Below are 24,130 nucleotides of genomic sequence, written 5' to 3' on the forward strand. Positions count from 1 at the left end.
TAGTATTATTATTTTTTTTTTTACAAAAGAGGAATGAAAGGGTTAGAAAAGCTGTCATACTGAATGTTTAAAGAGGCCGTAAACACTGATCTTTCTAACTTCATTACAGAATAAATAAAATCAGACGTTGTTCCATTCCAAATGAGTGGCAAAAGTAAGAAGGATAAAGTACAATAAATCCTTAGAATTAGACCAGGATTCCTTCATATTTATGTAAAATGAAAGTATGGACTAAAAATTGTTTAGATTTGCAAAATCTATAAAAATAAAGACCACTAGAAGATAAAGAACTAGAATAAAGGGTGTAGAGATGGGAAAAGAATCAAACCTTGGGCTTAAAGAGAAAAGAACAACACAATCATATAAATGCTTGTGCAATTTAAGACTACATGTAAAACGAGCTAGAATGTTTATGTTTCAAAGCTATATGAAGGTTAAAAAAATTTGGTTTGGTTTGGATAATAAAGAAATCTTCCATGTAATTTCTGAAAAAAAAACAAAACAAAAAAACAAAGGCACACACAGTTTGAGGCCAACCTACAGTTTCACTAGAGAGACTGGCAGTCTCCTCCTGTGCGATTAACTGCCTCTGTAAACCCCCGGGAGGCTCAGTTATGGGTCTGTTCTGACTCTGTGGCACACTACAACAACAGCAGCAGCAGCAGCAGCTACACAACTAACTAGATGTTGTTCTTGGATTAACTCATTGTGGCTCTGCCAACAGATACCTCAATTAGATGACATTCTTGATAAATTTTAAATGCTTTTTCAAAATTGCATTTCTTTATGTTTGTTTAATGTTACATGAAACATTCTAAAAGTCTACTACATAAAACAAGAGATAATCAAAGGCTTTGTTGGCTGTAATCTTATGGAAGCAAATCACCAGGCTTTTCCTTCACGGTACTGCCCGATGGATTTGAACTACCAACATTAGGCTAAGAGTCAAGTGCAAGTGGTTCATGTCACCTATTGTATAAATATTTTGTTGCTGCTGCAGTTGTTATGTGCTGTTGAGTTGACTATAACTCATAGTGACACTGAACAATAGTTGTGTACCTTGTCCTATCCTGAACCAACCTCACTGTCTTCAAGACACCTACTATTGCCATAGTCGCTGGATCAATAGAATGCATTCAGAGTCTTCCTCTTTTTTGCTGACCTTTAACCCTTCCAAGCATGATGGACTTCTCCAAGGACTGGCCCCTCCTAACAATAGGCCCAAAGTATGCGATATGGAGTTTCAAAATCCTTACCTGCAAGGAACAAACTGGTTTCATCATCTCCAGGACAGATCTGTTTGTTCTCTTGGCAGGCTATGCTATGGTAAATACTGTTCTCTACCAGCACAGCTCAAAGGAATGAATTATTCTTCTTTCTTCCTTAATCATTGTCCAGTTCTAAGATGCATAGCAGCAACTGAGGAGAGCATGGTTTGGATGAGGTGTACCTTAGTCTTTAGGTTGACATCTTTGCTCTTTAGCCTTTTAGAGAGATCTTTGACAGCAGATTTTCCCAATGCAATGAAGGCATGCTTTTATTTCTCCACAGCTGGTGCCAAGGATATTGACTGTGGATCCCATGAGGATCAAATCGTTAACAACTTCAATCTTTTCATGATGCTGCCTCTTGTGCTGGTGATGAGAATTTTTGTTTTCTTGTTGTTGAGATGCAATTTGTACTGAAGGCTGAAGTTCTTGATCTTCTGCAGCGAGTGCTGCAAGTCTTCCTCAGTTTGAGTGAGCAGTTGTCATCTGCATAATACAGGTTGTTATTGAGTCTTTCTCCAGTCCTGAGTTCACTATGACTCTTAGTAACCCTTTGGACAAAAGATTGGAACGTTCCCTCATCTTGTACCAGCCTCGTTATAGTCACTCTGTCAGTTCATCTCTTTGAATATTTTCCTCTCCTTTGCTTAACATTGGTATTGCCTCCTCTATTCTTAGAATGTATTGTTGTGGAATTAATTCTTCTGTTGTGTTGTCAGTTGCGAATTTCCAATTTGTCTTTGTACTTTGCCATCTGAAACATTTTTCCCCCCATAGAATCAGATTTGTCTTCTAATAATCCATTTCTAATAGTATTTACATTATTCTAGAAAACTGATAAAGTTGGAAAGTATGTAATTTACGGCTGAATAAATTATGAAAATCAAATGAACTTCCATCAGTATATTTCAAAACAGACTTCCTAAAAGCACTTCCAATTGTGAATGTGTGGTGTTTATTTTTAAATTGGAATTTTTAAGTTAAAATTTAGTGCCCTTAAATGGTTTTGTTTGTTTTGTTACCTGGAGTAACATAAAATATATTACCTTATTTACACTTCTCCAAAGGAAAAGAAAGCAAGTGTGATTTGATTATCTTTGCATTCTTAGGTATGGAAAATACAACCAAATTGAAGGAAGTATATTCTTAGAAGGGAGATAAGAATGCAAAATTAGCTAAGTACACTATAGTTAGAAAGCTGTTGTTTCTATCTGCCATTTATAGTAAACAATAAAAGAATGGCTCTTGTAGTTAGTGATTGTTTAAATGTGACCCCTTGATCATTTATGGAGATATTTGGCTGACCCCTTTCCATTTGATTTAGAGGAGTCATTTATGTAAAACAAGGGCTCAAAACTGGTAATCATAGTGAAATTGAGTGTGGTGTAATGAAATGTGTTTTGTTTTTAGGCCATGACTTTGTATAGTCCTTTTGTCTTTTATCTAGTTCATTCTACTTTATATTACTTGTCTGACCCCGTGTGCACTGCAGTTAGCAACTCTTGATAGACCCTTAGTGTCCTATCTTCAGCGTTCTCCCTGCTCCCCTCTTTCACAAGAAAAGAGATGGAGGACTGACACATACATTGCCTCTTTGCTCTATTAAAACTGAAATGAAAGTTTGGCCCTTTGAAAGCCTCAATGAGGACTTTGGATAAGATCAGAAAACTTATTAAAATCCAGTTTTGTCCTGGTAGCTATGTCTCTTTTTATTTTCTTACAATTAATTTATTACCTATGTCTGACTTCTGTCCTGCCCTCTTATTAGTGTCCTCCATGAGTTAGCAGATTAGTTTCCCTCATTGTATTCGTATTTGTGTTGGCTCAGAGCTGTTGCTGTTAGTCAACTTGTATGAAGTTCCTTTTGTTGATGAGCTATCTATAGCACAGACTATTGAACAAAAAAATGTCTCCCCAGTGACTGATAACTATTAGCAAAAGGTAATGACCCAAGCTATAAGATGATAATTTTTCTGTTCTTAAATGCTTTGAATACTTCCTATAACATTTGTAAGATATAGGAACTCTTTTTTTTTTTTTTTAGAACTACTTCAACTGGGCATAAAACTACTTTAACAACATTCACTGAAGCTCAGTTCAAAGTTCAGCAATTTTAAATTAAGTTTAATAGCTTGACTTTAAAATTTTTCATAGACTATGAATTGCCCATTCTGAGTGGGTATGTGTTCAAGGTCATTATGTTTTTCCTTGTTAATTGTTCTTTTATTGGTTCAGATTTCTCCTTTTTAAAAAATTAACCATCTTCCTTCTGTGTTCAAGTGAGAAACTTCACAGCTTTAGTGGCTATTTTTATTTTTTGACAAAAAGTGTTTCGTTACTGTTTCTGTGTCTTACGGTTTATCTTACATGATAGAGTTAGTAACATTCTGAAATGTGAAAATTTTTAATGAAAATACACATTTAAAAAGAAAATTATTTAATTTCATTAAAAATTTTCACATTCCAGAATGTGGGCAGGGAGAAAAGTGCAATAATGAACAAATGGAAATCCAAAATCTCTGTAAATTTTCAATAAAATTAAGCAAATAAAAAGAAAATTATTTTTATGATTTTAGAACATTTGTTAGTGTCTAATAGTTTTAATATATAGTGACCAAGTTTGTGACATTTTAATGAATCACAGTTTTAATCACAGAATGTTTAGTATCATATTGTCTCAACTTTACTAGCAGAAACATCATTAAATTAGTTAATTCTGTTTCTTTTAACACTACTTTGGTTTTGGGTGAAGATTTAACACAGTAATTTAGGTTCCCATTCAACCATTACCTACCCAGATTGTAGGACAGCATGGGTTGCATTCTCCATGGGGCCTGGACATTCTCATTATTTCTACTGTGCTTATTCCATCTGTTTTAGGTGTTAACTCTTTAAAAGCAGAATTTTTAAATTAGGAAATTATAAGAAGGCCAAATGCTTCTTTCATTTCATTTTTTGAAGCTACTCTGCATTCTATTATAATATATATTACATAATATATATATTATTTTATATATCATATACTTTGTATAATATATATACATATATTAATTATGATACTGTTTTGTTAAGCAGTTAAAAAATAACCCCTACCCATCAGTAGCTCAAACCAAAACCTCACCGTTGACTATATTCCAACTCTCAATGAACCTTGGCATCAGAGTAGAAGGGCTCACTGGGTTTCCAAGGTCATGCTCCTTATGGAAGCAGAATGCCACATCTTTAAGCCTTGGAGTTACAGGAGGTTTCAAACTATAGAGCTCTTGGTTGAGAGCCAAGTAATTAACCTCTCCACAACCAGGGCTGGCTCCTTCAGCAGCCTTGGGAGCAAAAAATTTAGATGGTAGAGGGTTTTTTTTAAATTTTGTCTTTTGGGTCACTAATACCCAGAATTGGAATTCTCTTGTTCCTTTGCTTATTTATAATTATGTTTGCTTAGAAGTGTTTCTATATTTTTATAAACAATTGAAATATAAAACTTATACATGATAGCACAGGAAATGTTAATTCTGGTTAAGCAATATCCTCAATATAATTTTCTCTTTACTATTCCTCTTAAAGAACTGCACAGTGAATCCAAAGGAAAATATCCTCAAGAGAGTACAGGATATTGGGTGCATCTTTAAAGAGAAATTTGCCCAAGCTGTGGGACAAGGATGTGCTGAAATTGGATCCCAGGTAACTGTCATTCACGTTAATAAATGTCACTCTGTGTGCTAAATAACAGTAAAGTTACTCTCTGTCAACCAATAGAAATAAATACACAGCAGTTTCTAAATCGTGCTGCCTATCAGTGCTATTTGTAGGAAACTTTTTTGGAAATCATTCCCCATTTCATTACAAAATCCCAGAAATAAGCATGTCTGTTATAGAAATTTTAGAAAATACATATGGGGGGTGGAGAAAAAAAATCTTCAATGATTTCTTTAGTATATGATTGTGCTTCTTTCTTTGTAGCGATTCAGACTTGGAGTTCGATTGTATTACCGAGTAATGGAATCCATGCTCAAATCAGTAAGTTAAAAAGAACATAACGGAAAAAAATTCAGTCCTGGCATAAATAATGTTTCAGTTAAACTTTAATATATTTTAAAAATTCTATTTTAGGAAGAAGAAAGATTAGCTATTCAAAACTTTAGGTAAGTTATTAATTTTAGTGAGGTGGGGGAAAGGTCTTCCTTTTCAAAAAAATAAACGGTTTGAAATCTTTTTCCCCCCCTCTTTTAGTAAACTCCTGAATGACAACACCTTTCATAAGTCTTTGTTGGCATGTGCGCTTGAGGTTGTAATGGCTACATATAGCAGTAAGTAAAATTTTAGTGAATAAATATTTCAAAGTTAAGATATTTACTAAAGTGTGAGTTTCTGGGAATAAGGTTAAGGAGAAGAAATAGATATATTTTAGTATATAATGACAGAGCTGTGGTGGCGTGATTGATAGGGAGTTTTACTGCTTACCCAAAAGCCCTGTCTCTGGTGGTTTCAATCCATAGGCAGCTCTGAGGGAGAAAGATGAGCAGTCTTCTCCCATGAAATTTAACAGCCTCCAAAAAACTGGATGGAGGCCTAGCTATGAGTTAGTTCCGACTCAGTGGCAGTGAGCAATAGTATATAATGAAGAACGTAACTGGCTGTGAGACATTTAAATGGCTTATTGTCTGAATCATTTCAGATCATCTTGAGAACATTATTTCACTGGGCTCCTGTTTTGGGCATACTAAATGAATCCAGGGAGGGTACTTGTCAGTACCTGGGAGATTATAAAGTGCCAGAGGAGTTTTAAAGAGCAGCCTCTGTGGGCATGAGACCAAAGGTTGGAGCTAGTACACAATACACAGAGCAATGTTTAGGTGTTTTCATTTTTTAAAACGTGTTATTTTTACAAAACCAAAATTACTTAAGGCTATAAATAAATAATAAAAGAATAAATTCGTAAACACATGGAAAACTATGACTCTTTAGTAATGAAATACATATTTAAAGAGCTGTAATTTTTGAAGTAGTCAAATTAGTAAAACTGTAGAAAACTCACTCCTTTTCCAGGAAAGAATTAATGAGTGAGTTAAAGGGATAGCTTAAGGCTTTGCTAATATTATACCAACTCATTAGGAATTGTGATGAAGGTCTGAGTGTGTGTAAATCTCTAAAAATTCTTTTTAGGATGTATGAGATACATACATACATTAAGTATACATACACTCTAAGTTTATAAGCATGCTCCCTAGTAGTAAATGGATTCGGATAGAAAATATTCTGTTCCAATTGAAAAAAATTTTTTGCATTCCTGAAAAAGTGTTAGTTGTTTGTTTTTTCTTTGAAGTCTTCGTTTAATATGACTGTATAGACAAAAAAATACATAGTTTAAGGCTTACCCTCTCATACTTAAGTTACCTTTCTTCTTTCATTTTTAGGAACTACATCTCAGCATCTTGATCCTGGAACAGATTTGTCCTTCCCATGGATTCTGAATGTACTTAATTTAAAAGCTTTTGATTTTTACAAAGTGATTGAAAGTTTCATCAAAGTAGAAACCAACTTGACAAGAGAAATGATAAAACATTTAGAAAGATGTGAACATCGAATCATGGAATCCCTTGCTTGGGTCTCAGTAAGTGGCTAAAAAATTTAAACATATTCATACATGTGTGACTAACAGATTGTTAGAGATGTTTGTTAAAACTTCCTTCAAGAATAAATACACTGTTACAGATAATGTGATTTTAGGATTTAGCCCAAGAGTCAAGTAGAATATTAGAATGCAGTTTTATCTGAGCTTCCTAGGTCATCTAATAAGCATGATGTATTTGTATAATAGCTTTTCTAAAAGAATGCTGAAGTCTTTAAAATATTTGAGTAATTTATATTGTCATGTTTGAAAATAGAATTGTCTTCTCTTGAAGTTCAGTTGGGAACTCTGGTGCCTTGTAGTAAGCTGTGCAGCAATTCAAAAAGCATGTAGTTCAAATCCACGGAATGCTCCAAGGGAGAAGGATGGGCAGTCTCCATCTGTGCAGTTAACTGCCTCTGAAAACTTGCTGGAGGGTCAGCTATGCATTGGTTCCGACTTGATGGCACACAGCAACAATGGAATCATGTTTCCTTGAGGGATTAGAAGTGATTTGAAGGAGCCCTGATAGCAGTGGTTAGTGTAAATGAAGGGTCAGCAGTGCGAACCCACCAACTGCTCTGCAGGAAGAAGATGTGGAAGTCTATTTCTGTAAAGATCGTGGCCTTACAAACCTATGTGGAGTTATATTCTGCCCTGTGTGGGCTTTATGAGTTGGAATCTACTTGATAGCCCATGACAGTGATGTATTATTTAGGAGTCTCTGGGTGGCACAAATGGTGAAGCACATTGCTCCTAATAGAAAGACTGGCTGTTTGAGCCCACTCGGAGGTGCCTTGGAAGAAAGGCATGGAAATCTGCCTCAGAAAGTCAGAGCCTTGAAAGCCCCTTATGAAGCAGAGTTCTGTTTTGACTATGGTGACATGTGGAGTCACATAAGTAGAGTTCTGCTACTCAAGAGGTTTTTTTAGAATAAGCCATACCTAAAAGTTAGACTACTGACTTTCAGATGTTTGGGAATAGTAAATGAATGGCCAGCAGGTGATGAGATTTGGACATCTCTGCTTTAGTGATTCCAAACATGTTAAAATCTTTATAAACCAAGAAACATCAGATGCTTTATTCTGGAACAGACTTTTCTAAACTCTTATGAGCTCTTCCCGTTGATTTCCCTGTATCTCTAGCAACCTTAACACCATTCCTCTAACAGCAACCAGAAAGATCTTTAAATAGTAAATATCAAATTAACTCCAGATTAAAACCCTTCAGTGGAGGGCATACGTGTCTGGTAATGATGGAAGACCCTAACCCATGGCTTGCTTGGAAAAAAAAACCAAAAAACCACAACAAAGCAACCCATAAAGACCCAACCACTATAAAACCCGTAACTCATGAAAACCCAGTTGCTTAGAATCACTGGACTGAGAAGAGCAGGTAGCCTCAGAGTTGGTTCCACATCAATCATAGTGCCCCTTTCTGAGGCTGTAATCTTTACACAAACAGATTGCCAGGTGTTTTTATCCATGGAGCAAGTGGTGAGTTCAAAATGCCAAACTTCCTATTAGCCATTGAGTGCTTACCAAATGCTCTTGCAAATAGCCACAGCTTCAGAAATCACATTGCTGATGAGTAGATTTCAATTCACAGTGACTTGTAGTACAGGATGGGGACCGAGCTGTGAATCTCGGTGCGGCATAGCAGCAAACCACCACCAAGTTAGCTAGCAAGCCGACTTTTAAACCACTAAACAACCAGGGCTCTCTGAGACAGACGCTAGTGGGTAACACATGCTTTGGCTGAGAGGGAGGAGAGCTGCAAGTCTTTCCCCTCTGGGTGGTGGAAATGAGAACAGTCTGGCTCTGCGCCACACCTGGAATGGTTTTTCCTCCTTCAGTAACTCTAGACCATCTGTGGACTATTTCCTCAGATGAGGGCTCAGAGAGGAACTCAGTGCTGACCTTTGACTCTTCCCTCTCAGCTCTCTCCTTTCTGGATAGCTCTCTACTTTGGTTCCTATTCTGCTGATTGTTTTTCAGAATGCTAAAGGATCATACACAGTATCTAGTGTTTGATAGATTATTTGTAAATATGTATTCCCGGTATCACTTGTGTTTTCCTGTATTTAATGCTCTCTCTTCTGAGTAACACTGTTCTGGAGTATGGCTTATTCCATGCAGCAGTAGTAGAGTACAGAAGTACCAGTTATTAACTGTTTCCTTATATGATATTTTAACAAGTCACAATTGAATCCCCTTTAAATATTGTTAGCATGCAGTTGTAGCTGGCTCGTGAAATTATTCTTGGTCCTATTTTTCTCTGATCACCTGACATTAGTATGCTCCTCCCCCCCCCCCCGCCAAGTTATAAAATTATTTGACTAAAACAAGAAGTGGTTGAACATATTTTAAATTTTTTTTCTTCCTTAAATTTCAAATGTAGGGCTAGTTTTGTACATTAGTACTGTTGCAATGTACAGCCTATGTTTTTGGAGTGAAGAAATTTTAAGCTGCTTTGGTATTCTTTTAAAGTGTCAAATTGACAGGAAGTGAACACAAAAGGGAGAAAAGCCTGTGGCTCTGAAAGAAGCAAAAAGGATATCTGTGGGGTGTTTATGTGGTGGGTCATTAACCTCTTGTGCACTTTGCACAAAGGTTTTAGTGTTTACCATTGGACATTGTTTTTAAAATGTGTGTGTGTGCGTGTATTTTTAAACCAAGAACTAGGTTTCAGAAAGGTAAGTTATTAATTATTACAAAATTTATTATATATTGTATTTACATAACCTCGTGCCATTATAATGAAAAATGAAGCATGTGATATTTTCAGAAGGTCCTCATGAATTATTTAAAACAACTACCCATTTACTTTTTTCTTGTATCTTTTCTCTTGCCAGCAGGAAGAATATGTTTGCCTTTCTTATTTAGCTCATGCATTCTGAAAACATAACTAAGGCTGTAGCTTTTGCCTCTCTGACCCAGTGTCCTCCTCTTTAAACAAGTTCTTATCTTTGTATCTCTTCATTTGCAAGTTGAGATAGTTAAACCAAAATATTCAAATCTTCTAGTATTTTATGTTTTTACAAAACTATATAAAGACTAAGAATGATTTGTTCCTTCTAAATGTGAATGTACATTTCTGTGCCTTGCCTTGAGGCTATAAAAATCCTAAGCCACCAAACTTATTACCGTGGAATTGATTATTACTTCTAAAGTCTTTATAGGAGAATTACCTTGTAGAAGTTCCATGGTTCAAGCTGCTAGTTTTTTAGGTAGCAGCCAGCCACCTGGTCACTATACGATAAGGGCTCCTTGACTCAAAAATGGCAACTAAAAATTTCTTTCAAAAATGAGGTAACACAAAGAACTCAGTCCCCTATTATCTTTTGGCTCCATCTTCCTAGTTCCCCTTAGATCATACCTGATATTCTGTCAGAAATGTAAAAGGATTATGTTTGTCCCTATGTGATCTATAATGCCCTGAGAAATAGCCACTAGACTTTAAGGAGATTTAGTAACTCTTATTGCCAAAAGAACAAACAGATATGTGTTGGAGGAAATGCAGCCAGAAATGCTTCTTGGAGGCAAGGATGGCAAAGCTTCAAAGACATACATTGGACATGTAGTTGTAGTTAGGAGGGCCTATTCCTTGGAAAGAGACATCATGCTTGGAAAAGTGGAAGGTCAGCAAAAGAGAAAAACCCTCAGTGAGATGGACTGACACAGTGACTGCGGTAGTGGACTCAAGTGTGTAAGGGATGATGAGGATGGTACAGGATAGAACGGGGTTCAGGTCTGCTGTTCATGGGGTCATTAGGAGTCATAATGACTCATAACAACAACAGTGGAGGTGGGAGGCAAAGGAAAAGAAGATAGTCCTTGGCATGATCATATGAGATTGAGAAAAGACTTATATCTGGGTAGAAATGCACAGCAAGAATGAGGCGTGTAGAAGTCATCAGACACTGACAGTGGTGGCTCAGTACTAAGTTAGCTTTTAAATTATAAAATAAGGTTTTAAAGCTTGTTAAAAATAGAAAACCAGCTCTACTGGGTAAAGGAAATACTTGAGTACGGAAGTGAATGTGCCTGACAATTTTATGCGCTAATTTAAGTATATTTACATATGCACTCAAAAACTCATTGCCACTGCATTGGAACCAACTCACAGCTGGCCCTTCAGTTGGTTTTTGTAGGGTGTAAATCACACAGGAGGAGATTGCTCATCTTTCTCAGAGCTGCTGGTGAATTCAAACTGTTCGAAAGAGGGGCACCTAATAGATACCAAAACGTGGACATGATTTGGGGGGAGTATTTATTGAATGCCTATCTTTTTCATCTGTAGAGCGTAGAGCTTATTTAAAGTAATTTCACTTTTTATTTATGAACTGGGATCATCATTCTAAACTGCCCCGTGAGGTTTCCATTTCTGTAATCAATACAGAAGCCAACTTTCACCACCACCCTTTCCGTTAGTGGTTTATCAGTGAACTACTACACCACCAGAGCTGCTTTTCTATATAATTTTTGTATGTCTCTATACATAGAGAACGGGTTATTCATGTAAGATCTGCTGATAGTGAATCCATTCTGCCTCACAGAGAGCCTATAGGATAGAGCAGAACTGCACCATAGCTGTAATCCTACAGAGCACAGCGTTCACCAATGGAATCCCAGGTGGCTTCAAACCAGCAACCTTTCTGTCAGTGTGCCACCACAGTCCAGGTTTACTCTTGAGTAACAAGCTAAGCAGTCAGCCACAGAGCTAATTTGTAGTAGAGAAGAGGAGAAACATTTGTGGACTGGTTCCTTTCTGCAGTGTGCTATCAATATTGACCCAATTTATTTCTCCTATAAATTATAAAAAAAGAAACATGAATTTTTAAAGAGGAAATAATACTGCTTTGTGCATACATCTCTTAGAAATAAAATAAGTGTTTTCATTATTCATATTAATTGAGAATTCAGCTTTGCTGTTTAGCTCACGCTTCACTTAACTCTATCAGCTGTACCATGGGTAACAGTGTTCTCTCATTACGATTACAGCCTTGGGTGCCTGGGAGCGTCACCATAAGTGAGAATCAATGTGGTGGCAGTGGGTCTGGGGATTTTATTGTTGTTCAGGGAGACTGAAAGATAGGGGAAAATGGGATGAACTGGAAAGCTAGCCCTGTTTTTATAGACTAAATGTTAGAACTGAATTGTCTCTCAGTTTTAAATAAAATATTTCCAGTATGCTTAAGGATTTTAGACTTCTTTATAAGAATGAAATAAAAAGGGAGGAGGGAAAACTAAAGGAAGCAATTTAATAAAAATGTAATTTTTGATAGTGACTTTAATTTTTTTACTGGTAGATTTAACAAAGGAGGGCATGCTCTTAGCTGCTACCAAACTGGTTCTGACTCATAGACTTTAACCATCAAACCACCAGGCTTCCTCCCTGTGAAACAGATACTTTCATTTTCACCATTTTACAGGAGAGACTGAAAGGTACACAGAGGTATTGAGACTAGTTGATGACAGAGGGAGCATGGCCCAGGCATTCGCTCTTTCTCCCTGGGCTGCCTCTCGGTGTACCAGTTTACTCTGTTTCCTGAGCTTTGTCATGGGTCCTTTCTCCACTTGTGTTTGTATCTTTATTGTGAGTGTTACTGAGCTGTAAGAAGAAGAGACCAAGCTTTGGCGCCATCAAGCCTCATTTCATCTCCACGTAATCCCCGAAGGATAATTGCTCACCTGTTTTATAGATGCGGAAGTCAGAGGTTTAGAAATGTCATGAATCTTTGTCATTCTGAGCAGGTTATGTCTCTGTATTTCAGGTTTTATTTCCTGTAGAACAGTAATACTGCTATTACTTTTTTAGAGTTGTTGTGAGGAATAAGTGAGCCATTAAGAGAAATGTCATACTTTTCAGTTCCGTTCACTTCATCCCTTAAGGCTATGGTACAATGATATGTTAAAAACAAAGAGTTTAAACACAATTGAATTGAATTTTCTCTTCTCCCTTGTCCCCACCCTTTTTCTCAAGCTGGACAAAGTTCAAGCAGGGTAAGGCCTTTTGAACTATAGCATTGTTACATGTGGTAATGTTCACTATTATCCTGCATTTGGAATTTATTCTATTGCTTTACTTATGAATCATGCCAATAATTCTCGGAGAGCAGTGTTAGTCCATAATTCAAGTACGAACAAGGGAAGAGATAACAGTTGTAAATAGATAGCTGGGAAATAATTCTTCTGGGTTTAATTTATGCTAAGGAACCCACTTTTTGCTCAGGTGTTACATGAGACCATGGTGTTAGAGAATTACTTGAAGATAGTCTTAGAATTTTCCATCTCTACATCAGAATCATCTCAACAATAATAGGAAGGAACTTTGGGATTATCAGTATCTTTTGGGGTATCTGTCATAATTAAGAAAATTTTGGAATTTCCCTAGCAAAACTAGAAGTTACTAATAACCAGTTCGGTAGAATTTTATAACCAGGTGAAAGCAACTCTTACATCATCTAGATTCACTTACCCTCGATTGTGAAAGAGGGCTAACTTTTTGGCATTTATCTTTTCTTAGTGTTTATGGTATGTTTTCAGAACTGTCAGTTCTCATAAACCAGTCTGCTTCAATATGCATATTTCCAGCCCTTGCATGTGAGTTATTTATTGGTTTTTAAAGTCCATTTTTGTCAGAAATTACCAAATACATAGTTTTTGGGTTTTTTCCTGTAAGTGCAAGATTTAGGACTTGGTAAAGATACGTAGAATAGGAAACAGCTGGTTTGGGGAGGTGTGAGGTTTTTTTTGTTTTATACCTTTTGAAAAAACCTTTTTATTATTAAATTTCAGTTTTTCTCACTTATAATACATTAAAAGAAGTATTAAAGAAATTATAGTTGGGATTTTTGTTACACTCCAAGAATTATTCAAAGGAACTTTAATATGACTATATTTAAACCCTTATTAAAACCAATTTGGGTGGAGCAGTGGCCCCTAACTAGAGAGAAATTAGAAGTTTTAGAACAATTTAAGAACAATATTGAGCAGGTCATATAAAACCACTTTGGAACTTTGCAGTGTTTGTAATAAAAAAGGAAATCAGGTAAAGGGACTAGTTGGATACTATCAGTAAAAGTAAAAACTTCACCTTTGCAAGCAGATATTACAGGGATGCAAATAAGATGGGTTATACAGGTTATACTAATGGTAAAGATAATAAAGTAGTTAAAACTGACTTGACTTCTGATCAACAGGCTGAATTGTATGCTATTATGTTATTGCAGGACAAGATATAATAGGAAGGGCTAATTTGACTTTACAAACTATGTTGAAAAAACAAAAGGGGGGAGATGAGATGGGCTGAATATCATCTCCTTGAACTATTTTACAAAAAGCCTTATTTACTTTAAATTTTCTGCTGTTAGGGATCTTTCCAAAGTACTGAAAGCAGTGGTGTCTCTCTGGAGACTAAGGTGCATCTGATACAGGCTATGGTCTTTGTAATCACTTGTTATACATCAGAGAGTTGGACAATGACTAGGGAGGATAGAACGAAAATTGATGCCTTTGAGCTGTGGTGCTGGAGGAAAGTATTGAATGTACCATGGACTGCTAAGAAAACAAACAGGTTCATCCTGGAGAGGGTTAAATCAGGCTGCTCCTTGGAGGTAAGGATTCTGAGGCTTTGTCTGACATGCTTTGGACATGTTGTAAGGAAGTACTGGTCTTCGGAGAGGGACATCATGCTTGGGAAGGTGGAGGGACGGCATAGGAGAGGAAGGTCTTCTATGAGGTGGATTGATTCAGTGACTGGGGTAATTGGGATGGGTGTGTCAGAGACAGTGCAGTTGACACAGGACAGCAGAGTTTAGGGCTGTTGTACATAGGGGAACTATGAGTTGCAAGTGACTCGATGGCACATAATGAAAAAGAAACTCCAGCTGAAAGACATTGGGTATTACAATCCTCTAAAGAATTGAATCAGCCTATATATTCTAAGGAACCTTTAACTAATGAAAGGAAAAAGGGATTTGTTATTAGGTGGGGGAGAGGATTAGCTTATAGCTCTACAAGCATAGAAACGCTGTAGGTGCCCTGCAGAAATGTGAAACCCTGAGATGAGTGGAAAGAGCCACACTTTGACAAAGATGAAGCTACAGAACGGCAGATAATACCAGCTATTGGGCACATAGATTGGAAGCAGGAGTGGCAACCACTTCCTAAACAACACGCCTCTGGAAACTCTATGAACTTTGAGAACCGATGATAGTTACTGAAAGGCTTCAGACCTTTTGTTCATAGAGTCGCTAAGAGTTGTGCTCAACTCAGTGGCAATCAACAACAACAATATTTAAACCCTCATTTTCTTTTTTTAATCATTATACTTAAACCAATTTCATAATGTAAGGTAATTTGTCTAAAAGTTGTTCTTTTGTATATTAAGCAATTCTCATCTTTGTGACTTAAGTTGTCTTTGCAGAATGGGGAGTATTAGTTAAATTCAGATTTTTCTTTTAAACTTTGAAATGAGATTGGTAGAGAAGTAAAATGGGTTGTCTGTTCCTAAACAAAAATAAAGATAGGTTCCCTAGTTCAGTAATGAACCCTCTACTTATTCTTGTAAATAGAAGCTTTTTTGTTACCTTTCTGATAGATTGAGTAATGGACACTCTTAATACTATATGATTGTGGATCAAAATCTGATTTAGTCAGATTCACATATTTTAATAGTGTCTTCTCAATTTAAACTTTGATAGAGTTTATTTCCAAGAAAATAACCAGGTATGTGGATGGAGAAAGATAACATTGCAAAAATTACATCATTGACTTTGATCATTATTTTTCTGACACTGGGTCTATGATATAATCTCTTGTAAAGAAAGAATATTTCTTTCTATTTTTTTACAATGGTGCCAACAGTCTTTTTTGGTGTCTACGAGATGATGACAGCTTTTGTTTCCAAGGCAGCATTCCAAGTCTTAGTAAACTCCAAAAGCTCCTTTCTATCTTAATGTTGTTATGTATGTCAACTCAGAACTGGCTCTTATCTGACCCTCCAGTGTGTTTTCAGAGGCAATAAATTCAATGGGAGGAGATTCCCCATCTTTCTCCCACAGAGCAGCTATTGGATTTGAATTACAAGTCTTTGGGTTAGCAGTGCAATTCCTGATCACTAAGCCACCAGAGCTTCCTTTAGTAAAAAATTAATACATAGAAATTAGTTTTTCTGCATAAGATTTTGTTGGATAAGTCTTTTCATCTAGGGTCTTACAAGATTACACTGAAAATAGAGCTCAGGCAATAACAATGGAACTCTCAAGCCCACTGCCACTGAGTCACTTATGATTCACAGTAGCCCTCCATTGGACTTCTTAGGCTGTAAATGCTTCTGAAAGGAGATTGCCTATTTTTACCTGATCATTGGGTGGTAAATTCAAACTTGTGGTTCGCATCCACACACTCTATGTCCTATGATACCAACATACTTTTGCCCAACAGTTTTGAAATCAGCTATTTTAGCCATAAAGAAGAAATATCTGTGTGAAAAATGAGCCACATTTAAGATGATTTTTAAATGTAATACCTTAATAGGTATTTTGTTGTTGTATTATGTGCCATCGAGTCAGAACCAATCCATAGCTGACCCTACAGCAGGTTTTCGGAGGCAGTAAATCATACAGAAAGAAATTACCCACCTTTCTCCCATACAGCAGCTGGTGGATTCGAACTGCACGCCTTTGAGTTTGCAACATAGTTTCTAGGCCACCATAATTTTTTTAATATCCAAAGCATTTTATTGCAGATTTGGGAGAGCAGAAAAAAATCTCAGAAACTGCCTCCCTTCGCAAGTTTTAAGTTACATGACCAACTATTCATCAGTATTTTTCCCTTAAAAGCCTAAAATTTAGTCCGCTGAATAGTTTATGTTTGTATAATTAAAAAACTTTTAAAATTAATGATTATACTAATTTATTGGGTTTATCTTATATTAAAATGAATAATTCATACATGTATTAGAAAGTGATCATATTTAAAAGAAAAAGATTGTCATAATCTGAGAGTTGACATTGTTTTAGTGAAATAGACCTTTGCTTGTCGTAGCAGCAGTAAGACCATATGGATAGTGTAACTTTTTCTTGTATAACTTAGGTTATATATTTGCATTACAATTAAGAACCAATTCAAAATAGTAAACTGATCCTATATCTTTACTTCCTTTTTCTACCCAAATGTTACAGAAATGGAAAATCTGGAAAATTGCAAATCAGGGTGAAACAATAGCAATATTAGGGTGTGGAGAAACTGATAAAAGTGGGAGAGTTGGTACTTTTTGAGGATTGAAAGGAAATTAATATATTGATGGGTGGTGGTGTACTATCCTGTCAGATCTGAGTCATAGCTGACTCTCCAGTGGGTTTTCAGAAGTCGTAAATCACATGAGAGGAGATTACTCACCTTTCTCCCACAGAGCAGCTGGTAGATTTGAACTGTGTGCCTTTGGATTGGCAGCAGAACTCCTGACTACTAGGCCACCAGAGTTCCCTATTTTGAAGGATATACAAAGTATATAATAAAACAGAAAAAAAGTACAACTCAGAATACACAAAGGAGGTTCTGGTGGAAATGGAAATCAGCCTCCATGTTCAAAATGAGCAAAAGTTAAGAGAATTTTCTAGAAAACGCTCAGGTTCTCAGTTTTTAGTGTACTTGTTAGGAGGCATCCTGACGTGCGTAGAACCTGTGTGTAACAGAACAAAACACTGCTTGGTCCTCAACCATCTCCCGTTGCTGCTGTGCTGAAAGCCTTTGGTTGTACCCACTCCATCCACTCGCTCCAAACCATCTAGTTGAGGGTGTGGCTTAGTGATAAGGAGTTGGGCTGCCAACCCAAAAGCAAGTGATTCATATCCATCAGCTGCTCTGAGGAGGAAAGATCGGCAATCTCCTGTATGATTTACAGCCTCTGAAAACTTGCTGGAGGGTCGATCAGCTGTGAGTCTACTGTGACTCAGTGGCACATAACAATATTCAAACTTGAGCATGCATCAGAATCACATGGAAGACTTATTAAAACATAGATTACAGATTGCTGTGCCCAAACCCAACATTTTGGGGGTAATTTCAAGAATTTATGTTTCTTAGCACATAAGTTGCTGGTCTAGGTGCTATGAAAAACATGTTTTTTTGTTTTTCTTTTTACCTATTTTATTGATTTGCATACATACCATCAATCAGTCATTCATATACATTATGTTTCATGCATGTTATTGTTGTTGTTAGGTGCCATCAAGTTGAGTACGCCTCATAGCAACCCTAGGAACTTCATGCATGTACATTGTGTTTTATAAAATCTTTCATTAACATTGTATTTCATTCATATATATTGTGGGGGTTTTCCCACCATCTTTCTAATTAGTACATTAGTGAAAGCATGTAAGCTAGCTGCTTCATGCCTTATGCTCTAGGATCCCCCCTTTTCGAAAGCTAATTTCTGATTTGCCCACCCTGTCAGATCAGTACTCTAAGGGAGCAAGAATTTACATTTTGCTGAGGGATCTTCTGTTTGGAAATTCTGAGCAAAGTTCAGCCCAGAGTAAGCCATCAGGTTGCGGCAGTCACCACTCGCTCACAGCTTGGATCACGCTCTCTTCATCTAGTTGAGGTCTGGGCAACTCCTGTGCCCTCTGTGGCTAGGTCAGAATGGGCATCAGCAATTAGGGGTCCACACTTCTCCCTGCATTCCAGACTGGTTGGATCCTTCACTCAGCCTTGGCCTTACATGGGGCCAGGCCAATAAGCCAGGGTCCTCAGGACTCCCTGTTCAAGCCAGCGATTCTTTTCGATTCGCCATCTATCTGTGCATGCTAGGTGGACAGTTCTGAAGGAACACGTCCAAGCTCCTCTGCGTCTTAATTATTGTATGTCGCCAGTGGAGGCACTTCCACTCCAGGGCATCCAAATGATCACTACGAGTGAGCATACCCACCAGCTCCCCTAAGTCACGAGAGTGGCCTCTAAGGGACACCAGTGTTTTCCTGCCTCAGAAACCAAACAGCTTGCTTGTTTTAAAAAGTGAATCTCTTCCCCTCCTCTTCTCTCTTCCTGCTTGCTTTTCTTTCAAATGTGAATCTTTTTCAATCAAAAGTCCAAGGTGGGTCTACAAATCTATTAAAAATGCTTATTTCCTCAGAGTACTGTTTTTGTTAGTAGGTGCTGTCTAGTCGAGTACAACTCATGGTTACCCTATGAAAAAAAGATCTGAACCCTGTTCTATCCTGTGCCAGCCATACTCCCTGACACACAAGAGCCCATTGTAGGTATTGATTGTGGATTCAAGTAAGGTGAAATCATTGACACAGTCTTTTCTCCACCTATTATGATGATGCCTACTAATCTGTAATATACAGGTGATACAGCCTTGCTTGCTGAAAGTGAAAAGGATTCAGACATTTACTGATAAATATCAGAATCCCCGTTACTATTATTATACCTCAACCTAACACAAAATTCGTCACAACTGGACCATTAATCAACATCATGGAAAATAGAGAAAAGATTGAAGTTGTCAATGATTTCATCTCACTTGGATTTAATTTTGCTTGTATCCACAAGCAGTGCCCATAGAAACAGCAGTCTAGAAACCATACAATGTATTGCGTTGGCAAATCTACAAAAGACCTTAAAATGTTAAAAAGTTCATAAATAAATGAGTAAAATGTCCGTACCACCATGAGGACTAAGATGCCCTGATATGCCTATCACAAGCCATAGGGTTTTTAGTCACCTCTTGGGAATGTAAAAACTAAATGATGATTAAAGGAGACCAAAGAATTGATACCTCTAAATTAAGATATTAGCCAAGAATATTGAATATATTGTGGACTTCCAAAGGAACAAACAAGTCTGTCTTGAAAGAAGGAAAACCAGAATGTTCTTTAGAAGCCAGGATGGTGAAACTTTGACTCGTGTTTAGAAGATGTTATCAGGTGGAACTTGGTCTTGGAGAAAAGAGCATGCCTTAAAAAAGAGTAGATTAGCAAAAAAAAAAGAGGAAGATGGCCTGTCTTCTCTGGTTTATCCATCTTATTTCTTCTTGTAAAAATAAGTGATAAAGATAAAACAAAACACATTTTCTTACTTTGCCTCTTTCTTCTGTTAAAGGGTTGCATATTGTACGTGCTCTTTGACATTGTATTCATTTAACAGCATCTGCTGGAAAACACACCATAGCAATTCATAGGTTTCTTCATTTGTTATTACAACTGCTTAATACTCTATTGTGCGTGTCTATGTCCTAGTCTATTCAGCCATTCTCCTGTTCCAGGACATCTAGGTAGTTTCCTTAGATAGCGCTGCAATTTCAGATAATACTTCAGTGAATATCCTTGTACATGTGTACTTTCTATTATTTTAATTGCCTCTCAAGGATTAATATGTGAGATGCTGCCAAAGCCCTAGTAATAAGGTCTGTACCATTTTGCATTCCCATCAGCAATATATGAAGTTATTCATTTCTCCACAAAAGCTGTGAAGCAATAACATTTAAATATTCCTCTATATATCATTACCACCATTGCAAAAAAGAAAGACTCTTTTAATGGTAGAAATGACAATCAGAATAAAGGACAAAGTCAGCCCTTAAATAAATACTGTGTTGAGCATATCTTTCTCATTTTGCTTAAAGAGAACTCAGCTCTGTCCTGGATTTAGATTTCTTTGAAATACAAATCTGATCATGTCTGTCCTTCAGGGCTTTCCATATGTCTTCAGATGCAAATGTGGCTCACATGGAAGACCTCTGCCTTTTATCTCCACTCTGAGAAAGTATTGAAAGCCAGGGCCTTTGCATATGCATAAACTGGCTCTCCCTTAACTTGTTGTGTGACTTTATGCAGGTTAATTAACATTTTGGTGCCTTAATTTCATCAACTTTAGATTCAGTGACTATGTCAGTTGCCTTCTATGCCTTTTATTTCTTTTCCCTTTCTACAGTTCTAGTTTTTAAACTGTGATTTTACTACAAGTTTACAGAAAGGCTGGGTTTTCATTCATTCATTGTTGCACGTTTTCCTCCCTCCCCGAGTCCACTTCATGATGCACCTCTTGTTCCAGCTTGTTGCCATACATATAGTGCCTAATCATATATTCCTTCAGATAGTTCTTCCCCTCATTTGTTCCAATGCAGTGTTTATTATCTGCCCACTCTTTTCCTATTTCTCCTCTTCCCCACCATGCCAGTCATATTTAATAACAGCAGTGGTGGTGTTGATATTATGTGTTATCTAGACCCTAAGTACAGCAGCTCTGAAGCCTGCCTGTCCTGAGCCAGTCTCACTGATTCTGGTATCAAATTAGGGTCATCTTCTCCTGCATTGTCCCTCCATCCTTCTGAGCATGATGTCCTTCTCCAAAGACTGGTCCCTCCTGGCCATGTGCCCAAACTATGTGAGACTGAGCTACAAATCCTAGCCTCCAGGGAGAAACTTGGTTTTGCCCTCTCTAAGTCAGACCTAATTGTTTTCTTGGTGATCCATGGTATGTTCAAGACTCTTCTCCGGCACCACAACTTGAAGGCATTGATTCTTCTTCAATAATCCTTAGTCATTGTTCAGCTCTCCAATGCATAGCAAGTAATTGTAGAGACCATGGCCTGAATCAGGCACACCTTAGTCTCTAGAGTGACATCATTGCTTCTCAGTACTCTGGAGAGGTCTCTGACAGCAGATTTCCTAGTGCAGTTCAACTTTTGATTTCCTGATTGCTGGTGCCAAGAGTATTGATTGTGGAGCCAAGCAAGCGATAATTGTTAACAGCCTCAATCTCTTCTCCATCTATACTCTTTTCTCCAGCACTACAATTCCAAGGCATAGATTCTCTTTCCAGAGTGCCATTTTACAATCTCTCTAGCTGTGCATGCGAGTTCCAGTCTCTCCTCATCCTCTCCAAGATTGATTGCTTGATATCTTGTTAAACTTTGCTACTGCTACTGGGGTGAGATGGTATCTCATTGTGATTTTGATTTGCATCTCTCCAATTGGCAGTGATTTTTAAATGTTTCTTCATGTGTCTGTTGGCAATCCAAATGTCTTCTTTTGTGTAGAGTCTGTCTTTTGTCTACTTTGCTATTAGGTTATAAGTCTTTTTTTGTAGAGGCCCTGTAGGAGCCTATAAACTTTTTTTTATTAGACCCCCATCTGAAGTGCCATTGCCAAATGTTTTTTCCTGGTCTGTAGGTTGTCTTTTCACCTTGTTGGAAAAAGTCTTTAATGCATACAGGGACTTAAGTTTTAGAAGGCCCCATTTTTCTATTTCATCCTCTCTTGGTTATGCATTTCTGGCTATATTTGCAAGCCTGTTTATGCCACAGGATTGGGCTTCTAAATTTGATCCCATTTTGTCTCTTATGATCCTTATGTTTTACCTCATGTCTCTGATCCACCATCAGATGTGGGTGACGTGAGATGTGGGTTCTGTTTCAGTTTTCTGCACGCAGATGTCCTGTTTTGCCAGCACCATTTGTTAAAGACGTTTTCATTTTTCCATTGGATAAGTTTTGTTTCCTAGTCATTTGATTATAGTGAGCAGACTGTACATAGATTCACTGATTTCTGGGTCCTTGATTCTATTCCATTGGTCTAAGTGTCAGTCATTGTACCAATGCCATGCTGTTTCGCTCATTACAGCTGTGGAGTAGGTTTTGAGATCAGGGAGTGCTATGCCTCCCACTTCATTCTTATGAAAATATTTATTTATTAAAAATAATTTGTAGTATTTGAATTATGAGTAGAGCAAATTCTGAATTTAATAAGAATGATTATTCATGGGCTTTTCCAACCTCTGGGATCTTGTTTCTTGATTTCTGGTTTTAAGGGCTGCTTTCCAGTAATGAAGCAGAGAATTTTTACCCTTTAGCTAGATTACTGAAGGATTCTTATTAAGAGAGTAAGCATAGAGAAAGCTTTCTTTGAGTTACTTTCTTCTATTTTTACTATTGTGCTCTGAGTTACCTTGTATCACTGAGATTGTTTATACATTCTTAAAACTCTTAGGAGTTGGGGAACAGGGAGCTCTGGTGGCGTGTTACACAGTGAAAAGAGGAAAATGAGGAACAAGCATCAAGGGGAAGATGAAGGAGTATGCACGCATCATCTTTTGAAAATGTCGCTAAAATTGTTGACTGTCAAATACTCTTGTCAATGTAAATGCTTTTTGCCCTTCAGTTTATTCAGTAGTCCTTTTAAAATTAGAGCATATTTCTTGGAACTCATGGCAATTCCATTGCCAGGCCAGTCCAAATGAAATTTTTAAATGCACAGCTTATCTTAAGATTTAAGACAAGCCTTAACACTGTTTATAAAATTGGCTCTATTTCAAAATTTAGTTACAGTCTAACTAAGAGCATCCAGTCACATTCTCACTCACTTGTGACATCTGGGGAGAGATTGGCACGGAGGCACCACAAAATAATTTAGCTGTTGGGAGCTGGTGGGTACTTGTAGGAACGATAAGTTATGGGTTAGCACAGTTACCACACACGGAGTTAAGATTACAGAACCAAATAGCAGTGGCTGCACACTCAGGGTAGCCACATTCATAAATCAAGTGTCTGGTTGGGATATGCTGACGTTTCATTTTCTCTCTTATATTCTTCAACTGAAGGGCTAATCTCTTTAAAAACCTAGTATCTATAGTTAGATTTTCTACCTCAAATTTGCATTCAGTATTTTTAATTTAGAATATTAACATCAGGTAATAATTGTGTGATGAAACAGTAGCTTTTATTCCTTTTCTATGGATGTATTAAATAGAACATGGATATTTTTAAGTATTTTTAGGTAAACTAGTTACTTGATTGTTTTTATTAGAAAAGATAATTGCTGAGTTTAGAATCAATCTCTGGGATGTTGGTTTTGTCATTAGTTGCCAGTGAGCAATTTATAGCACATGGCCATTTGTGTTTATGTTCAGAATGTACTGGGCTGTCTAGAAACGTATCATCCTATCTTTCTTTCAAGACATACCTGGTTAGGTCTTTTTGGTTAGTATTTCAACAATTAACCACCTAAGTGTTTCTAGAAAGCTGTTTCTCATACCTGAAAATCATTCTTGTCTTACTTTACTCCTTTCAAGAGTTATTTGGGATGGAAGGTTAGTTAAATTACCTGTGTAAAGGGCACAGTTTTGTTGAAGAAAATGCTTGGTAAGGTCATGAAAATGAGTTCTTAAGATGGAATATTATTGTAGGTTTTCTGAATAAAGAGAAAACCTCTGCAATAGATCTCTTCAAATTACAACACTTAACAGTA

The 24,130-nt window shown here is 37.0% G+C and overlaps 1 protein-coding gene across 1 annotated transcript in view; it reads left to right on the forward strand.

Moving 5' to 3' along the window:
* RB1 (retinoblastoma 1) overlaps positions 1-24,130 on the forward strand; it is a 121,945-nt gene that overhangs the window by 56,858 nt on the left and 40,957 nt on the right. Inside the window, exons 13-17 of the mRNA XM_006879496.1 lie at positions 4,830-4,946; positions 5,226-5,282; positions 5,376-5,407; positions 5,496-5,572; positions 6,680-6,876. Coding sequence (XP_006879558.1) covers positions 4,830-4,946; positions 5,226-5,282; positions 5,376-5,407; positions 5,496-5,572; positions 6,680-6,876 — 480 coding nt within the window. The remainder of the gene's footprint in view (positions 1-4,829; positions 4,947-5,225; positions 5,283-5,375; positions 5,408-5,495; positions 5,573-6,679; positions 6,877-24,130) is intronic.

Source organism: Elephantulus edwardii, unplaced genomic scaffold (genome assembly GCF_000299155.1).
Source record: "Elephantulus edwardii isolate Elephantulus edwardi_28Jun2011 unplaced genomic scaffold, EleEdw1.0 scaffold00004, whole genome shotgun sequence".
Taxonomy (NCBI): Eukaryota; Metazoa; Chordata; class Mammalia; order Macroscelidea; family Macroscelididae; genus Elephantulus; species Elephantulus edwardii.